Source organism: Mesoplodon densirostris, chromosome 17 (genome assembly GCF_025265405.1).
Source record: "Mesoplodon densirostris isolate mMesDen1 chromosome 17, mMesDen1 primary haplotype, whole genome shotgun sequence".
NCBI lineage: Eukaryota > Metazoa > Chordata > Mammalia > Artiodactyla > Ziphiidae > Mesoplodon > Mesoplodon densirostris.
Window position 1 is genome coordinate 19,445,792 of NC_082677.1, and position 20,826 is coordinate 19,466,617.

At 40.8% G+C, this 20,826-nt stretch overlaps 1 protein-coding gene across 2 annotated transcripts; it reads right to left on the reverse strand.

The window, feature by feature from the left end:
- Positions 1-3,744: 3,744 nt before the first annotated feature.
- Positions 3,745-17,346, reverse strand: NUDT15 (nudix hydrolase 15). Of its 2 annotated transcripts, none has more exons than XM_060079924.1 (3): positions 17,189-17,346; positions 12,261-12,457; positions 3,745-3,871 (listed from the first exon to the last, which is right to left on the reverse strand). In XM_060079924.1, the coding sequence occupies exons 1-3, from the start codon at positions 17,344-17,346 to the stop codon at positions 3,777-3,779; spliced, it is 450 nt and encodes a 149-aa protein (XP_059935907.1). In that variant the 3' UTR covers positions 3,745-3,776. The 2 variants fall into 2 exon arrangements, with proteins under 2 accessions (XP_059935907.1, XP_059935906.1); XM_060079923.1 differs by lacking the exon at positions 3,745-3,871 and adding an exon at positions 8,497-8,664.
- Between the last annotated feature and the right edge of the window lie 3,480 nt (positions 17,347-20,826).

The following is a 20,826-nucleotide window of genomic DNA, read 5'->3' on the forward strand; positions in this document are numbered from 1 at the left end:
TGGTAAACGGACATTTGGATTTCAGCTTCCCCCACCTGGTTTTGGACTTTGTGTAGGTCTTTTTTTTTTTGGCTTCTGCTTTATAACAAAGTGAATCAGTTATACATATACATCTGTTCCCACATCCCTTCCCTCATGCATCTCCCTCCCTCCCACCCTCCCCATCCCACCCCTCCAGGCGGTCACAAAGCACCAAGCTGATCTCCCTGTGCTATGCGGCTGCTTCCCACTAGCTATCTATTTTACGTTTGGTAGTGTATATATGTCCATGCCGCTCTTTCGCTTTGTCACAGCTTACCCTTCCCCCTCCCCATATCCTCAAGTCCATTCTCAAGTAGGTCTGTGTCTTTATTCCTGTTTTACCCCTAGGTTCTTCATGACTTTTTTTTTTCTTAAATTCCATATATATGTGTTAGCATATGGTATTTGTCTTTCTCTTTCTGACTGACTTCGCTCTGTGTGACAGACTCTAGGTCTATCCTCCAAGGCTACTCTGTTTCTATTTCAGACTCTAGCTCCTCTCTCCCTACACCTATAGAAACAGCTCTCCTTTATGTCCCTCCAAATGCCTGGAACACAATTTGCATTCCCTTCTCTGAGTATGCTCAGCACTACTTGTCTTGTTCCAGCCCAGGACAAGGACTAGTAAGAACTACTAGAAGGTCAAATTTTCACTCAACCAGCACACACTGGGCATTTAGTACTCCCAGTCACCACTGGCTGCTGTGTGTATAATACAGTCTCCAGCCTGAAGTTTACTTTCCCTGGGGAGGCAAGCAATCAACAGAACACAGCATGGCATGTGCTGCAGTTCACAGGCACTGAACCTAGCCCAAGACTGCAAATAATCAACGGTGGTGTTCAGCCACAGTAAATACCCCGAGAGTCACACCTGATCCCTGAAATGTGGACATGTTTCCTCTTCATTCATACAAACAGTGCTTATGCAAACTATGCACTATAAAGGAGCACCTATTTTCAGCCATTTTTAAGGAGAAGGCTGATTTGGGAGCATTTTATCTTCAGAATCTATTCACAAATGCTTTGGGAGTGAATTCAACCCATTAGAAATTAAACCAAGTTATACAAGAAGGCAAAAGTAGATGACTTTAGAAGAACACAAGTGTCACATATCACTTAAGCCTACAGCCTCACTAATTCAAAAGCCACCACTGAAAAACTGCAGTAGAAATAGTGTAAGGCGTGGTATGTGAAAGTCAGCCTGGTTGAGTCTAGAAAGCTTCACAGAGGAAGGGACCCTTGAAGTGCAGTATGAAAAATTGGTAAGGTTTTGTTGAGGCAGACTGAGGGTGGGAGTGACATTCAGTTCACAGGAGCTGCAGACACACTGGCGAAGTACCCTTGAGGAAGCACAAAGAAATACACCTGGAATGTAGTAGAGTGAAAAAGTGATGTGGATATGGTGGGAAAGTTACTACAGAGAAATTAGGAAAGACCTTGCATGTCAAGTTAAGGATTTTTCATACAAGCAATGGGGAACTTCTCAAGAAGTTTGGGAAGACAAGAGACATGACCAAATTTACGATTCTGAGAAGTCATTCTAGGAGTACTGTCAAAGCTAAGTCAGAGGGTTAAGATGGTAAATTTTATGTTGTGTATTTTACCTCAATCAATCAATCAGTCTGAGGGTACAGCTGCAGGAACAGGAGAGATGATGATGAAGGACCTGGACGAGGGGAGAGGCAACCAGGACAATGTGATGAGGATGGATCCAAGAGACGTGAAAGAAACAGGATGGACAAGACAGAGACTGCTTTATGTGGGGAAAAGGAAACTAATCTGAGCAAGTAAGCAGATGGTAAAGGCACTCCCTTCGAGGACTACAAGAGGAAATTCAGTTTGTAATGTATCAGGTGAGAAGGACAGAGAAAATCTCACCTAGAGATGACTGGTGTGTGATCTGGAGTTTAGGAAAAAGGTTTGAGCTAAAGATAATGTTGTTTGGGGAGCCATCAGACGATAGGTGGAAAGTGAATCTGTAAAGAAAAACAGAAGAATAGAGGACAGAATACCAAGTCAGACTGAACCTGGTGATAACCTTGGCTTGCTGGCTACTTTGTTCTGTTTGCCCATAAACTGTTCTGGTAAATAAAATGAGGAGTGATATAACTTAGTGCATACAAAGCTATTAAGCGACACTATGCAGAAAGCCAAATACTTAAACATTTTAAACATAAAAATGGGGGGAAATCTAGAATGGGAATTTGGCATTAAGGAAGTGTGATAGATTCAATTTACAGTGTAAATATGAAGCATCTACCACAGTATTTGGCACATAGTAGATGCAAATTAAATGTTTATGGAGGGCCTAACTTATGTGTTCAATTTCTTGAGGTACATAAAATGGAAAGCTTGGTACACACCTCTCAGTCAATGCCTCCTGTTATTTTTAATTTGCATTTTTCACAAGCACTACTCAAGTGCAACACTGATTTCTAAGTACAACATAAATAATTTAAAAATAACAGAGAAGCAGCATCGATATATGATTGAGTTTCTGTTGGAAGACTTTGTTTCCTCCCTCACAGATGACTCCCTGAGCTCTCCTTCTCCACGGTCCCTAAATGATCCCTGATGCCCCCAAGAAGAGAGTATTTCATCTGAAGGAATATTTGCCTTATTTGGAAAGCTGGCAGTCCAGATAACGAAGAACTGCCCCTTCCAAGTGGATCTCAGGGAGGCTGAATTCACACCATGCTCCGCTGGGCAGACCTCTGCTCGGATGTTGTGAGGGTCGGTGTAGGAGCCCTTGCCTATCTTGGGATAGAGGACACGTTGGGGCTTGATTTAGCAAATACATGAAGAGCTGCTTCAGACTTGCCAGTATCCTGGCAGAGTGAGGTATAGACATTTCATGAGAATACTGCTAGGAGTCAGTGTTAGTTTTTTCAATTAAAGGCAATTCTCAAAACACTTAAGAATTAACTGCTTACTTAAAGAGCTCTAAATCCTGCTCTGGTCATTCACTCTTATAGAGAAATATTTACAGAGTGATTATTGGATGCCACTGAGCATGCTGGGTGCCGAGTAAGTGCAATCCCGCTCTAACATGAAACTTAGCGTTTTACTTTTTACTATAAATAAGGGCCCAGGTTGGTTTTTTTCTTTTCATTGAAATAGACCTTCATGTCTAATTTGGTGAATTTAAAACAAACAAATGGAAAACCTCACAAGCTCCTAATGTGTTTGTCTACTAAAAATTGAAAAGTAGCAGATACAGAAAAAACTCCTCAGGTTTGTGATAAGTTTCTGAAACTATAAAACACCTGCTTGGATAAGTACTGGCATAAAGACATACCTCAATGAATTCCCAATCAACTATACTTGGGATAAAGCCATGGAGGAGTTTCATCTACAAGGCTGCCTGGGTTCTTCTTATCAAGCCTCCCATGTCTATCATTTAGGGAGAAGCCAGGGACAAACAGGGATTAAGTCAGTTGAGGAAGGGAGTAAAACTAATGAGCAAGCAACAGAAGGATATGGAGTAATCAAACAGGAGTAAGAAAAACTGTGAAATTCATTAGTTCAAGGAATATACACTAATTTCACTTGAGCTCCTCTCATACTCTTAAAAAAAAGTCTGTTAAAATAAAATAGAAAATGAGATTTGTAAATGGTAAACTATACAACGTGCACATATAACTTTGAAAAAGTAAGCAATTAAGAAAACAACTTTAGGGACTTGCCTGGTGGTCCAGTGGTTAAGAATCTGCCTTCCAATGCAGGAGACGCGGGTTCAATCCCTGGTTGGGGAACTAATATCCCACATGCCGCAGGGCAACTAAGCCCGCGCACCGCAGCAAAAGATCCCGCATGCCACAATGAAGATCCTGTGTGCCGCTACTAAGACCTGACACAGCCAAATAAATAAATATTAAAAAAAAAACAACTTTAAAAATGATCTTCATTCACTGAAGAAAGATTCTTTTGTAACACGTATTACAACAGTATTTGAGTCTGTTGAAAGGGCAAAATTCAAATGTAACCAGCTTTAGGAGAAGCAAGGGATTTTACAGAAACGGGCTCATAAAGAAAAGGATGTGAGTTCATGGTCTAATCCAGCAGTTCTCAAACTTTTGGGTTTTGGATCCTGTTACACTCTTAGAAATTACTAAGGACCTAAAGACTCAACACAAAAACTATTAGAACAGATAAATGAATTCAGCAAGGTAGCAGGATACAAGATTAATATACATAAATCTGTTGCATTTCTTTACACTAACAATGAAATATCAGAAAGTGAAAAAACAATCCCTTTTAAAATTGTGCAAAAAACCCCACCTAGGAATAACCCTGACTAAGGAGGTGAGAGACTTATATGCTAAGAACTATAAAACATTGATAAATGAAACTGAAGACGATTCCAAAAAAAATGGAAAGATACCCCATGCTCTTGGATTGGAAGAATATTAAAGTGGCCATACTACCCAAAGAAATCTACAGATTTAATGCAATCTGTATCAAATAACTCAAGCATTTTTCACAGAACCTGAACAAATAATCCTAAAATTTATATGGAACCACAAAAGACCCAGAATTGCCAAAGCAATCCTGAGGAAAAAGAACAAGCTGGACGCATAACCTTCCCAGACTTCAGACAATACTAGAGTATCAAAACAGCGTGGTACTGGCACAGAAACAGACATATGGATCAATGGAGCAGAACAGAGAGTGCAGAAATGAACCCGCACACCTATGGTCAGTTAATCTTCCACAAAGGAGGCAAGAATATACAACGGAGAAAAGAGTCTCCCTTCAGCAAGTGGTGTTGGAAAAGTTGGAAAGCAGCATGTAAATCAATGAAGTTAGAACACTCCCTCTCACCATACACAAAAATAAACTCAAAATGGCTTAAAGACTTAAATAAGACACGACACCATAAAACTCCTTGAAGAGGACATAGGCAAAACTCTCTGACATAAACTGTACCAATGTTTTCTTAGATTGGCTTCCCAAGGCAAAAGAAATAAAAGCAAAAATAAGCAAATGGGACCTAATCAAACTTATAAGCTTTTGCACAGCAAAGGAAACCATAAACAAAAGGACAACCTACAGAATGGGAGAAAATATTTGCAAATGATGTGACCAACAAGGGCTTGATTTCCAAAATATACAAACAGCTCATATAGCTCAATATCAAAAAAACAACCCAATCAAAAAATGGGCAGAAGACCTAAACACACATTTCTCCAAAGAAAACATACAGATGGCCAAGAGGCATATGAAAAGATGTTCAAAATCACTAATTATTAGAGAAATGCAAATCAAAACTACAATGAGGTATCACCTCACACCAGTTAGAATGGCCATCATCAAAAAGTCTACAAATAATAAATGCTGAGGAGGGTGTGGAGAAAAGGGAACCCTCCTACACTGTCGGTGGGAATGTACATTGGTGCAGAAACTATGGAGAACAATATGGAGGTTCCTTAAACAACTGAAAATAGAACTACCATATGACCCACCAATCCCACTTCTGGGCAGATATCCAGAAAAGATGAAAATGAATTTAAAAAGATACACACACCCCAATGTTCATAGCAGCACTATTTACAATAGCCAAGACATGAAAGCAACCTAAGTGTCCATCAACAGATGAATGGATAAAGAAGATGTGGCACATGTACAATGGAACATTACTCAACCATAAAAAGGAATGAAATAATGCCATTTGCAGCAACACGGACGGACCTAAAGATTATCATACCAAGTGAAGTAAGTCATATGATATCACTAATATGTAGAATCTAAAAAAATGATACAAATGAACTTATTTACAAAACAGAAACAGAGACTCACAAACATAGAAAAAAAACATACGATTACCGAGGGGGAGAGGGAGGGGAGGGATAAATTAGGAGTTTGGGATTAACAAATACACACTATTAGATATAAAATAAACAACAAGGACCTACTGTATAGCACAGGGAACTATATTCAGTATCTTGTAATAACCTATAACAGAAAAGGATCTGAAAAGGAATGTGTGTGCGTGTGTGTGTGTGTGTATTAATATATATCTGAATCGCTTTGCTGTATACCTGAAACACAACATTGTAAACAACTATACTTCATTTAAAAAAAAATTACTAAGGACCCCAAAGAGTTCTTGTTTTTGTAGGATTTTACCTAGTGATAGGACCATATTAGGAATTAAAACCAAGAAATTTTAAGAATTCTTTTATTAATTTATTTACAAATAACAAAAACCCATAACTCAAAACAGTTATATGTTAACATAATTTTTATAAAAAATATAGCTATTTTTCTTAAAAAAAAAAGCAAAAGAACCAGTGAGAAGAGTGGCACTGTTTTACATTTTTGTCGATTTCTTTCACATCTAGCTTAATAGAAGAGAGCTAGACTCTCGTATCTGCTTTGCATTCAGTCTGCTACAGTATCACACAACATGCAAACTCCTCCGTACACTCAGGAAAGAATGAGAATGAAAAAAGCAAATGAAGTCTTCGTATAACAAAAACAGCTTTAACCCTGAGGACCCTTGAAAGGGTCTTGAGGACTTCCCCGGGCCACACTTTGAGATCCACTGCCCTAGTCTAATCACATTTTACACATAAGGAAGCTGAATCTCAGAGAGATCAACTGAGATCCCAGATGACAGGGCCTGTTAATGATGGGATACAGATGCTGGATGGTTTGTCTCTTGCTTTAGGTTCTCAATCGGAAACCTGGGAAATACACCCTAAAGACCTGTCATGTTTGCTCTAGTTGCAGGGACTGTCACAATATATTACCAAAATTTTTTTTGATTTAAATAAAACAAAAGAGGAAAATCAACAAATGTGATAAATTCTGCAACAGGCATAGTGTGTTAGCACCTGAATTAGGTTCTCTATTAGAACTGAAACACTAAGACAAATTCTGCACTCTCCTCCACACACACTGGTAATGACAAACAGCACAGTCAAACCACAGAGTAATACGGAGAGCAGAATTACCACAACATCACCATTTATCACACTTTCTGAGTCTGAAATACAATTCATGACACAATCCCTGAAAATTTTTCACGAGTACAGGCTGAAAGGGTATTGGGTATATTAAGAGACTACAAATAAATTACTGGCAATCATGTGGGACTTTTCAGCTAAAATGGAGTTGTTCTGAAATGTAGATATTTTTCATTCTTTTACAGGACTTATTTTGCCTTTTATGTATGGGTTGGCCAAAAAGTTCCTTTGGTTTTTTGGGTAAAAATAAAAGACACATTTTTCATTTTCACCAAGAACTTCATTGAGCAACGTATTCACCCTTTTGTTCCACTACCTTCTGCCATTTTTCAGGCAACTTCATAATTCCATCTTCCCAAAACTTTTTATCTTTTTGAGCAAAGAACTGTTCCAGGTGCCTTTTACATTCTTCCAGGGAATTGAAATTTCTTCCATTAAGAGAATTTTGTAAAGACCGAAATAAATGGAAATCCGAAGGTGCAATGTCTGGTGAATACGGTGGAGGAATCAGAACTTCCCAGCCAAGCTGTGACAGTTTCTGCCTGGTCATCAAAGAAACATGTGGTCTTGTGGTATCCTGATGGAAGATTATATGTTTTCTGTTGACTAATTCTGGACGCTTTTCGTCGAGTGCTGCTTTCAGTTGATCTAACTGGGAGCAGTACTTATTGGAATTAATCGTTTGGTTTTCCGGAAGGAGCTCATAATAGAGGACTCCCTTCCAATCCCACCATATACACAACATCACTTTCTTTGGATGAAGACTGGCCTTTGGTGTGCTTGGTGGTGGTTCATTTCGCTTCCCCCAGGATCTCTTCCGTTCCACGTTATTGTACAGTATCCATTTTTCATTGCCCATCACAATTTGTTTTAAAAATGGAACGTTTTCATTACGTTTCAGTAGAGAATCGCATGCGGAAATACGGTCAAGAAGGTTTTTTTCGCTTAACTTATGTGGAACCCAAACGTCAAAGCGATTCATGTAACCAAGCTGGTGCAAATGATTTTCAACGCTTGATTTGGATATTTTGAGTATGTCCGCTATCTCCCGAGTGGTATAACGTCGATTGCTCTCAATTAATGTCTCGATTTGATCGCTATCAACTTCAACTGGTCTACCTGACCGTGGAGCATCGTCCAGCGAGAAATCTCCAGCACGAAACTTTGCAAACCACTTTTGACACGTTCGCTCAGTCACAGCACCTTCTCCATACACTGCACAAATCTTTTTTTGCGTTTCAGTTGCATTTTTACCTTTCTTGAAATAATCAAGCATAATATGCCGAAAATGTTGCTTTTTTTCTTCCATCTTCTATACTAAAATGGCTACACAAAAGTTCACCAATTTTGATAAGTGTTTTTTTAAATACACGCTGATATGACAGCTGTCACAATACAATCCAACAAAATTGTTTCGAATGAAGTTAAACACAACTAAGCACTACTAGAGTCATCTTACGGGAAAACCGGACAAACTTTTTTTTTTTTGGCTAACCCATTAAAAAAAAAAATCAGGGAGTCTCCTTGTTCACCTCTAGGTGATTTCCTTTGTATCCTACCAGATGATCCAAATCTTCTTTAAATGGATCGTAGCCTTGTTCCTTTAAACAACGTAGTGCCCAGAAAAGCTGATCCAGGGGAGGAAATTCTTCCCAAGGAACCCACTCCCAACCTAGAAAAGAAAGATATCAAAGCAATTTCTTTAGGTGAAAGGAAACAAAGGATATTTATTTTTGGCAAGTTAACCTATACTAAGAAAAATTAATTAAATTTAAAAATGATTTGCTACTAATGAAGTGCAATAGTGATGCTATGCATTAGCTTGGCTATACAAACATAATTTGCATTTAGAATGAAGATCTTAAGAAGGGAATGATGATCATTTAAAACATGCTGTTATTTGAATATGAAGCCAAGTTTACAAAGGCCACATTGTGGTAAAACCCAGATTTAATACCATTCAATTTTCATTTAAATATCTGGTTAAACAAGACTCACAGAATTTTATATATTGCAATGATACTACAGGTTAAACTACATTAAAATAAGCCAGTTTCCTCACCTACAAAATAAGGTAGATTACAAAATTTCTAAGCTATCCTCCATTTCTTAAAAAAGTAATGGAAGTTGTACAGAGAATAAAAAGTATTCTCTGTGCTGTGGTATATTTTAGATAGAAAGACAAGAATGGAAGGAGCTGTCTTCTTAAAAATCCACTGAAATGTGAAAGATTTAACAGTGTCTATTAATTGTAAAGTACATGAAATCCTAGAAAAATATTCTAGGGGATGGTGTTTTCTTTGATGATTTAAATGTAAATAACATGAAAGCACAGATGCCCGTGACAGGTGAATGTTTAAATATTATGATAATAATACAGAAATATAATAATTATTAGAACTCCATGTTCTAAATTAGTTTATGATTACATGCATATATCTATGTTTAAGTACTGTTTATTCCCTTCAGCATTTGTCTGCCTATAAAATACAGGTATGTAATTTCACTCCGGCAAGGCAGGGGACAAAGAATCCATGAAATTGGAATAAGCTGCGGAAGGGCTGATCAGCACCTGTGGTGAGAGAGAGAGAGAGAGAGAGACAGAGAGACAGAGAGAGACAGAGAGAGAAGGGGAAAGAGAGAGAGGGAGAGGAGGAGGGGGAGGGAGACACAATGTGTTGCAAGATGCTCAATTAACTGAATCTCAAGAGAGCTGAAGTAAAGTTTATCCTAGGGGCCCCCTAGAAAACGAAGCATCTGGATAATGCTTCTAAGTATAAACAGGTGGCTGGAGGAAACTGAAGCAGGCAACCCAGATCCAGGACCTGATGAACATGGGGCAGAGACTGCATGCTTATATTATAAAAAACGAAGACCCCCGCGTGCCTGCACCTTGGCCAGGTTATCAGCTCCCCCAGTGAACCTGGTACAATCCTGCCTCCCACTTCTTAAGGCATGAATAATTTTTGTTGTACTCTAGGCCAGCTGAAGGCCTTTGTGTACTTTCTGTGTGCTTCTTTGTGTGACATCGTGATATAAGAAATAGGTATTTGGTCTTTATCCCTGTTTCCTGGCAGGGTTCCTAAAATCTGTGTAATTTCCCGAGTGATAGGGATCAGAGGAGCATCTTTTGTTTCCATAATAAGCTCCTTTCAACCAAGGCTGAGTTTATGCTAATGAGATGGCTGGTGGCTGGGGACCCCTAGGGAGTTTCAGGATGGGGGCTGGTGACCAGAAGACCCAGGCATGATCACAGGGTTGGAACTTTCAGCCCACCTCTCACCCCACACTCCACCTTAGGGGTGGAGAGAGGGGCTGGAGACTGAGTTAACAGCCAATGCACATTGATTTAACCAATCACAGTAATAATAATCCCATTACATAGGAACCTCCATAAAAACTCTACACAGCTGGGTTCAGAGAGCTTCCGAGCTGGGAGGGTGGCACATCCAGAGAGGGCATGAAAGTCCCGTGCCCCCTCCCCAGACCTGGCCCTACCTCTCTCATTTGGCTGTTCCTGAGCTGTACCCTTTAAAACAAACCGGTAATGTGAGGAGAGTGTTTTCCTTCATTCTGTGGAACATTCTAGCAAATTATTGAAGAGGGGGGTTGTGGGAGCCTCGATTTATAGCCAGGCCGTCAAAAGTACAGGAGGCCTGGACATGAGATTGGCATTGGAAATGGGGGCAATCTCATGGGACTGAGCTCTTTAACTTTTCGGATCCAAGTAGACAGTGTAAGAATTGAACTGAATTATAAGACACTCAACTGATGTCTGGAGAGTTGGAGAATTAGTGTGAAGAAAAAGTCCACACATTTGGTATCAGAAGTGTTGTGAGTAAAAACAGTTCAGACTTTGCTAGCTTATTTTAAAGGATTCCAAGTAGTTACCTATTTTATAAAAAATCTTATATGACTCAACGGGCCTTCGGGTAGAACATGCCCTTCTGTTCATTCAATCAAGTCAGTCTGTAAAACACTTCAGACATGACTTATTCATTCTAGTAATGTCACTTCCTTCAGGCTCTGCACAGAAGCCCTCCCTGACCACCCCACCTGACACAACACCCATGCATCACTGTCTTTACACAGCTTTATTTTTATTCCTACTCCTATCATTACTCTCATAAAATATCTGCTAATTTGTTGCCTTTCCCCCCAGATAAAATGTGAAGTCCAGGAGGGCAGGGACTTTGTTTTAAACACCACTTTTTCTTTAGTGCTTAGAACAATGTCTGGCACACAGTACTCAGCAAGTATTTGTGAATGAAAAGATTTTCGCTATTAGAGGAGAAATTAAACGTTTAGAGGAGTGATCCTACATGAGACCACTTGGATAAGGTTTCTTATGGCAAATAATATATTGAATAAGTCTGATATTTTACTCTTTAGTTCCTTTTATCATGCAGGTTTTTTTTTTTTTTTTTTGCGGTACGCGGGCCTCTCACTGCTGTGGCCTCTCCCGTTGCGGAGCACAGGCTCCGGACGCGCAGCCTCAGCGGCCATGGCTCACAGGCCCAGCCGCTCCGCGGCATGTGGGATCTTCCCGGACCAGGGCACAAACCCGTGTCCCTTGCATCGGCAGGTGGACTCTGAACCACTGCGCCACCAGGGAGCCCCTAACATGCAGTTTTATGAAACTTGAAGAGAGATGATACATGCAAAGCCCTAAGAACAATGCTTAGTACACAGTAAATAACAGAGTATCAGTTATTGTCATTAAAGCTTTCAGAGCACTCAATTCAACACAGAAGGTAACAGCTAAGTGTTTTGTCAGGTTAAGCATTCTCTATAAAAGAAAGTTTTACCTCTCTTGCACAGGTGAGAAAAGTGAGGAAGGCACGTTAAATGTTTTGCTTAAAAATCACAGTGTGAAACAAAATTAAACACAACAATAAAACTAACATTTACTGAGTACTTACTGTGTTCACTAGGCCAGGCCCGTTGTATGTATTAACTCATTTTATCCTTATAACAAAGCATCTGAAGTAGGTATTATTGTCACAAGTGAGAAAAGACGCCCAGAGACCTAAATAACTTGTCCAAGGTTACAAACCTCTAAGTAGAAGAACCAGGATGAGAACCAAGTAGTCTGGCTCTAGGCCCAGTTCTCTTTCCTGTCCTTATGTATCCAGGATTTAAGTAGATTTACATTCTAACTGAAGTATAATTATATTCTAATCTAATTCTCTTCCTATGGCAACATAATGTAATCTTCCTTCAGACCGTATACTCTCATAGAAAATGCATTATTTATAGTTCTCTTACTTTCATTTTTCTCAGGCTCTACATTCTTTGGTTCTGAATCATGAGTCACATCCACCTCTCCTTTCATTAAAATAGTGACATAATGGTAATTCTCTTCCTCAACGAAAGAATTCACAACCGAGGCAAAGCGAACATTTTTCAGGTGAAGAGCTGCTTCTTCCCAGGTTTCCCTTTGAGCACATTCTTCCCAGCTTTCACTGAAAAACAGAAACACACCACCGTATTCAATTCTATTTATGCATTTTTTTTTTGCCATGAAATTCCTGGCTAGAAATTCCTAGTGTAAAGTAAAAAGAGCTGTAATTGGTTCACGCTTTACAACAATAAATCAACAACCCTCCTTTGACACTCTGTTTATCCTATATCAAGTATCTGAAGACCAAAAGGACTTCATATTGAACAAAAAAATGAACATTTAGCCAATTCAACACTAGTTCATGTGCCTGGGAGCAGCATGCAACCAGGAGGTGGTTTAATACATCAGTTAAGAGCACAGCTTTGGAGTCAACTACACCTGGGTTTGAGTTCAAAGTCCATTATTTTCCACCTTAGACAAGTAAGAAGATAATGCTACTTTCTCACGGGGTTGTGTTAAGTGTATCAAGAAGTGGACACTGTCTTTTCTGAAGGCTCAGAAGGCTCAAAATTGAGGGCAATAGGCAACAGGCATTCATGAACTATTAAAATACACTGATGTGAGTAGTTCACCTTCAACGTATGATCCATAATAACTAGATATTGACAAAAATGCTGATATTCCAAAAGTTACAAAAACCTGTATATAAATTAAAACATTTCACTGCAGTTTTCATACATGAGACAAGATTAAAAATATATAATATCTCCCTTTAGAAATTGTTCCAAATGAAATTTTATACAATCAGATAAAATATGAGTATTGAATGAATACAAATATTATTAAAAGAAATCATTAGTGTGATTCAGTTTTTCTAAAAGTCATTTCATATGCACTTTAGATTAAACTTCCAAATATTTATGAAGCACTTTAGTGTGATATTCAGCAAAAAAGAATACTGTTTCTCTATCTTTTCTACCTTGAATATTTTTGTATCTCTAATTATCTAAACTACTGTCACTACCCAGTCTACATAAGAAGACAGATCTTTGGGAGGGAGGAGAGTTGTGCGTTTTCAGCCTGCAGGAACGTTCCTCTTCCTCCTGATGAGGGGCCACCTCTGCCTCGAAACCAAGTGAGAGGTCCTCCAAGAGAATTAGTCACAGAGACTGGGTGAGACTCTCAAGAAGGAGGTACTGGCATGTTACTCCCCAGTTAAAGACTGAGCTGGGGAACCTCATGGGTCTACCCCAGTGCATCAGAGCAGAGGTGTAGGAAGGAAAGAGCTCTTGGGTTAATCTGAAATGTATCCCGTGGTGTTTAGGGATGCACGTGAATACACAAGGTGATGCTCATTCCCACTTTAGGAATTTGGAAGGCAGGAGAGTGGCTAAAACAGCCCACAATGGCTGAGCAGAGAAAATGGGCAGCAGTGAAAGCATCCTTCCCAACGTGTGTTTCCTTTGGGCCAAGCAGATGCTACAAGAGACTGCTGGGGGCCCCATCAGAAAGAAAATGTAGCGTGGTGTGCTAACAGCAGGAGTTGGTGGCCAGCGTCACAAAAAGTCAGTCACCTATGTCAGGGAACTGTGCAGTGTAGAAATCCTTGTAGGACTTCCAACCAACCAATAAACACACCCTAAGAAAGAGAGCACGCAGACTTCCCTGGTGGTGCAGTGGTTAAGAATCCGCCTGCCAATGCAGGGGACATGGGTTGGATCCCTGGTCCGGGAAGATCCCACATGCCTCAGAGCAACTAAGCCCGTGCGCCACAACTACTGAACCTGTGCTCTAGAGCCCGCGAGCCACAACTACTGAAGCCCGCGCACCACAACGAAGAGTAGCCCCCGCTTGCCGCAACTAGAGAAAACCCTCATGCAGCAACAAAGACCCAACGCAGCCAAAAATAAATAAATTTAAAAAAAGAAAGAAAGAAAGAAAGAAAGAGAGCACGCCTGTGAATACTGCACCCAGAGGGCACATAACATAGATCACAGCAGCACCACTCAGGTAAAAGTTTTGCTCCCTCCCATTCTGCCTCAACACACCAGAAAAAGAAACCAGAAACAGTGAGAAGAGGAGGAGGTAGAGAAAGCAAAACAAAACCTCCTTACCCCACTACAAAGGAAAGCTAAATGCCTGGAAGAGGATCATAATAACCAAAATATGATTTACTTTTATAATCAAGTGAAAGTGAGACAGGCTGGGACTGGGACCCTTTACTGCAGTGCTTGCACCTGGACTAACATCTCCTCTCCTTGAACAACAGAATACAAAGAAACTCTAAGGGACGACGAAAACTAACTGCACCCGTGTACAGCTGCGGCAAACTGTGAACAAAGATACAAAAAGGCCAAAACCCAACTGCCACTTCTGAGGCACCAGGAGCAAAACCAGGGTACCACACACGACACAGGCACCCGGCACCACCAAGGGGGTGGAGAGATCACCTAAGCCACCCCTCCAGCCCAAAGCACCTATCCACTCCCACCCTCACCCGTTTAAGGGACCAGCTCGCCTGCCTCAGACAGTGAGCAAGGGCACCTGTTACTTGTTCCCTCTCATGGTGTAGCATGAGTCCCAATAAAGTCTTGCCTGAATTCCTGTCTGACGTCTTATCAATTTCTATTGATTAAAGAGTTCAAGAACCCAGGTTGGTAACAAGAGCAAAACAATTGAATTTGCAGAAAACGTCATGGAGAAGCAGAGAAGGGAAAGACAAATCATATTTGAAGACAATGAAAAGAGAAAATAAAGCCACTTCCTTCCTGTTGGTTTCCCATCGATTTAGCTCACTCAGTTTACCAGTTATACAAAGATAAGTGAAAGCACACCTGTGAAGAGCTTAGCATAACACCTAGCACTTAGTAAAAAGGTCATTAAAGTTCAATTTTGGCCATTATCATTCAGTATGAGTCAAGACTCCAATACTGTCTTGTGTTACTGTTAGGATAGCTATCTCGAACCACTACTCTAGAAATTACACATTCTAAATAGTGCTTAATTTGTGATCGAACTTTGGCTAATGCTCCCCCGCCCCCCAAACTGACAAAGTACAATATGGTGTGCTTGTCTGGGCAATTTGATTCTTAATCTAGGCATTTTATTATTTATTAAGTGATAGCTTATCTTACTTATCTAAAAACGAGGAACTTATTGATGCTTTTAAAAATTCTGAAGACCATTTAAACAATTCCCTGTGCTAGAAGATAAGAATTTCATATTCTATAAAGATCTAAGTCTGATTAAAAGGCACCAGAATCAAGTCTCTACTTCTAACAACCACTTTATAAGAAATACGTGAATTAGAAGAATATAGTCATAATGTGAGAAATTCAAATGACCCATATTCAACATGGCATAGGTAAAAGGGGAGGGCGGGTACTGCTTGATTAAGAGACTTAAAAAAATGTATCAATCACATGCAACATGTGCCCTTCCTTTAATCTGAATTGGTACAAAACAGTAAAAAGACATTTTCAAGACGACTGCAGAAAATGGTACAGACTGGGTGACAGATGCTATAAAATATTTTAAGGTTTGAAAATGGTATGGTGGTTACTTCTTTTTAAAAGCCTATTACAGATAGATACTGAATTACTTAGGGGTGGTGTAATAAGATGCCTGCTTTCCTTTAAAATAGTTTAGAAAACAAGGGTGTGTGTGTGTCTGTTTGCCGGGAGGGAGGAGCAGTAAAGACGAAACAAGAACAAACTGAGTAATGGGTACATGAGGATTCACTGACTATTCTATTTTTATGTATGTTTGAAACTTTCTATACAAAAGGAAAAACAAGCTCTGTGTCTTGAACGCTTTATTCTCACTTTGAGATAGTTCATTTACCAGAGCGCTTGCACCTGGACAAAAGGTAGAGGCTAAAATATAACTGCACGCATGCGCAGTTGGGGCAATAATAAACAAGCTATAAAAAGGCCACAAACCAACTGCCATTTCAGAGCTGCTGAGAGCAAAGCGGGGTACCACGCGTGATTCCCACACACACCAAGGGGTTCGGCGGGCCACCTAAGCTGCGCCTCCTGCACAGCCCGCAGATCCATCCCTATTCTCACCCCATTTAAGGAACCAGCCCACCACCACGTCCCCTCCAGGGGAGCCGAGCAAGGGCATCTGTGTCTTGTTCTCGCTCCCTCTTGCTATAGCACAAGCCCCAATAAAGCTTCGCCTAAATTCCTCATCTGGCATCTTATCAATTTCTATTGATTAAAGAGGCCAAGAGTCTGAGTGAATCCACCTTCTAGCACAATCTCAGCCTTTTTTCACCCTTGTGTAGAACTAACTTTCTTTGTCGGTCTGACACATCATCAAACCACAATATGCCAACGCAGAGAGGGGGGACCTTGAGGAGTACATCATCTAACTTCCCCATTTTAAAAAGAGAGAAACTGAGGCCCAGAGTTTCAGTCGCCCATTCGCTTGGTTAGAGCGCAACTAAACTTACTGGAGCAGGAAACACGGAATATATCCATGTGCGTTTAAATCACCAGCAAAACGTGCAAAAGCCTTAACTGACAGAAGTACATTGACCGCGGCCTATAAACACCAACTTCCGGTCTCTCAAGTGCGAGCAGTAAGAAAAACACAACTCACCAGCCAACTCCCAGCCGCGCCAGGTCTCGCGAGGAGCTGATGGCGCAGGCGCAGCACACACGGGAACGAGGAACTCTCTCCTTCAGCCATACCCAGAGCAGTGCCCCCTCCCGGCCCGAGAGGAGAAAAGAGGAACGCGCGAGAAAGGACGCAGCGTCGGCGCGTACGCACGGACGCACGCAGAGAGCGAGGTCGTCCTTCCCGTGCACGTCCTGCTTTCCCCGTCCGCCAGGCGGCTGCTTACCCGAACTCCAAGTGGCCCCCGGGAAGTTGGAATTTGCCGGCTCCAAATGACCCTTTCCTCCTCCCCAGGAGGACGCAGCGAGGATGCCTGCAGCTGGTCACCACTACTCCTACCCCGACTCCTGGGCGCCGCCCCCGCGCCTCCGCACTGGCCGTCATAGCGCGAGAGGATCTCGCGGGCCGCGGCCGGAAGTGACGTTCGCTTTGCCCCGCCCCCGGGGCCGCCGCTAATCTCCCAGAGCAGGTGAGGGGCTGTAAATCGCTGTGGGATCCCCCGGGCTTCCGCCACTTTTCCTTTGTGCTTGCTGTCTCTCCCTCATCTACGGGTCCAAACTTGTGAAGGTTGTTTCCTCCCGAAAGACTATGTGGCCAGAGTTTGGCTTTAACTAATGCTGTTTACTGTTGCGCTTTCAACATTCATTATTTATCTACTCTCAGATTCCTCCATGCACTTAACCAGCCACCTACTTTGATAAACCTCTGTGTCTTTGCACATCTTTTTTTTTTTTTTTTTTTTTTTAATAAATAAGCTTCACCACAGTAAACTCATTCCACTATAGCTCAAATCAGTGTGGTACCGAAGCAAAGACAAATACTATAGAAATATCCTGGTATGAATAACTGAGTATTAACAAATCATGGGAAGAAAAGCACTAATCAGTTATGCTGGGACGAATTAGTTACCTATTTAGGAGGAAAAATAGACGCTGTTCCAGCTGTTTGCATGCCATGCACCAACAAAAAAATCCCAACTGAATCAGAGTTGTAATGAAAACAAACTAAAAACAAATGACTGGTTTCTGGTTGGAGACTTTTTAAAAAAATTAATGTAAATTAAGTTTTACTTCTAAAATAATGTGCACATAATTTTTAAAAGTCAAATGGTACAAAAACTGTAAGAAGAACAACCTTACTTTCTAGTCATGTTTCTATTCACTTTTTTTTTTTTTTTTTTTTTGCGGTACTCGGGCCTCTCACTGTTGTGGCCTCTCCCGTTGCGGAGCACAGGCTCCAGACGCGCAGGCTCAGCGGCTATGGCTCACGGGCCCAGCCGCTCTGCAGCATGTGCGATCTTCCTGGACCGGGGCACGAACCCGTGTCCCCTGCATTGGCAGGCGGACTCTCAACCACTGCGCCACCAGGGAAGCTCTCCATTCACTTCTAACTTTTTGTTTGGGGGTGTTTTTGGTCCCGGCATGCCGGGTCTTAGTTCCTGGACCAGGGATCAAACCTGTGCCCCTGCATTGGGGGTGCAGAGTCTTAACCACTGGACCTCCAGGGAAGTCCCTACTTTTAACTCTTTGAACTGTTATTTCTGATATTTGCTTATATATTTTTAAGTAATATGCTTATTCTGCATGTTACGGTAAATGAAGACTGATGATTTTTATAGCATTTCTCCTTCCACCCAGAAACGCAACAGTCTTCAGTGTGGTGTGCACCACAAAAATACTCCATGATATTTTCCCAAATAAAAATTGGCAACATATGAAAAGGATAATACATCACAACTGAATGGGTTATTCCCAGAAATACAAGTCTGGCTTGAAATTTGAGAACTCAGTCTATGTAATTCATCATACTAAAAGAGGGAGAAAGGAAACACATATTATCATTTTAATAGATGTAGAAAATAATTTGATAAAACTTAGTACTCATTCAAGATTTTTAAAAAAGCAAACTAGAAATAAAAGGGAATTTTAACAACCTTAGGTAAGGTATCTACAAAGACCTACAGTTAACATCTTATTTAATGATTGTTAGGGCTGAATCATGTCCCCCCAAAATTCACATTTTGAAATCCTAACCCTCGATACCTCAGAATATAACTGTATTTGTAGACAGGATCTTTAAAGAGGTAATTAAGTTAAAATGAGGTCATTAGGATTAACCCTAATCCAATATGACTGGTAGCCTTAAAGAACAGGAGATTAAGACACAGACATAGTTACAGAGAGAAGACCATGTGAAAACAGGAAGAAGACAGCCATCTGCAAGACAATGAGTGAGGCCTCAGAAAAAGCCAACCCCACTGACACCGATCTTAGAATTCTAGACTCTAGAGTTTGAGAAGATACATTTCTGTTGTTTAGGCCACCTAGTCTGTGGTACTCTGTTATGGCAGCCCCAGCAAACTAATACAATAGTGAATGAATAAGATTTGAGAGAAGCAAGGATAGCCACTCTCAGCACTTTTAGTCATCATATTGCTGGAGGTTCAAGTTAAAACTAGAAAATCAAGAAAAATCAGTAGGGCTTCCCTGGTGGCGCAGTGGTTGGGAGTCTGCCTGCCGATGCTGGGGACACGGGTTCGTGCCCCGGTCCAGGAGGATCCCACATGCCGCGGAGCGTCTGGGCCCGTGAGCCATGGCCGCTGAGCCTGTGCGTCCAGAGCCTGTGCTCCGCAACGGGAGAGGCCACAGTGGTGAGAGGCCCGCATACCAAAAAAAAAAAAAAAAATCACTAAAGGATAGTTAAACTGGAAAAGAAGTAGCTGACCTTATTCATAGACAATCCTAAGGAATCCACAAAAAAAGCTACCAGAATAAGTGAGTCTAGCAAGTTCATAGGATTCAAGGTCAATATACAAAATCAATTATATTTCTATACACTAGCAATGAATAATCAGAAAATTCTAAAATTACCATGAAAAATGGAAAAATATACTAGGGGCTTCATGGTGGCCCAGTGGTTAAGACTCTGCAGTTCCAATGCAGGAGGCGCGGGTTCGATCCCTGGTCAGGGAACTAAGATCCCACATGCTGTATGGTGTGGCCAAGAAGTAAATAAAATAAATGGACATGCTACTAAACAACATGTACTAGACAACAATGTGGTGTGCTCCAAGGACAAAGAACAAGATAAACTCAAAGGGCCAATATTGCCAGAACAAAGAGTTACAGGACTCCTATCACTGTCAATGTGACCATTGCAATGTTCCAGAGCCCTCCCAGGCAGCATGCCCTGTCCCTTTCCCATCCCATATAAGGAAAAATATTTGCCCCGTTCTTCTCCTGCTCCCCACACTGAAAGTACATATACTCTGCCCAGTCAGCAGGTGACTTACAGGTTCCCTGGCTATAAAAACAGACCAGAAACCCATGCTCATGGTCGACTTTCCCTGGCTACCAGGAAGTCGGCCCACTGTTCTTGCAGCAACTCTTCTCTTGAATAAACTATATCTTCCTTACATTCTGCCTGTGTCTGGAAATTCTTTTCCAACCTGTGATCGGACCACGACAAACAATAAATGTTTAAAAAAATTTTTAAGTAAAATACTAAAGGGTAAATTTAGTAAAAGAGGTTCAAGACCTGTACACTAAAAACTATTAAAACTTACTGAGGGAAATTAAAGAAGATTTAAAGAAATGGGGAGAAATACTGTGATCATGAATCAGAAGACTCCATATTGTTAAGCTATCAATTTTCTTCAAATTGATTTGCATAAACTCAATGAAATCCTAACCATAATGCCAGAAGGCTTTTTTTTTTCCAATAGAAACTGACAGGCTGATTCTAAAATTTGTATGGACATACAAAGGGCTAGAAAAATCAAAACAATTAAAAATTTTTGGAGGATTCATACCACCTGATTTCAGATTTAGGATAAGGCCACACTAATCAGGAGAGCATAGTACG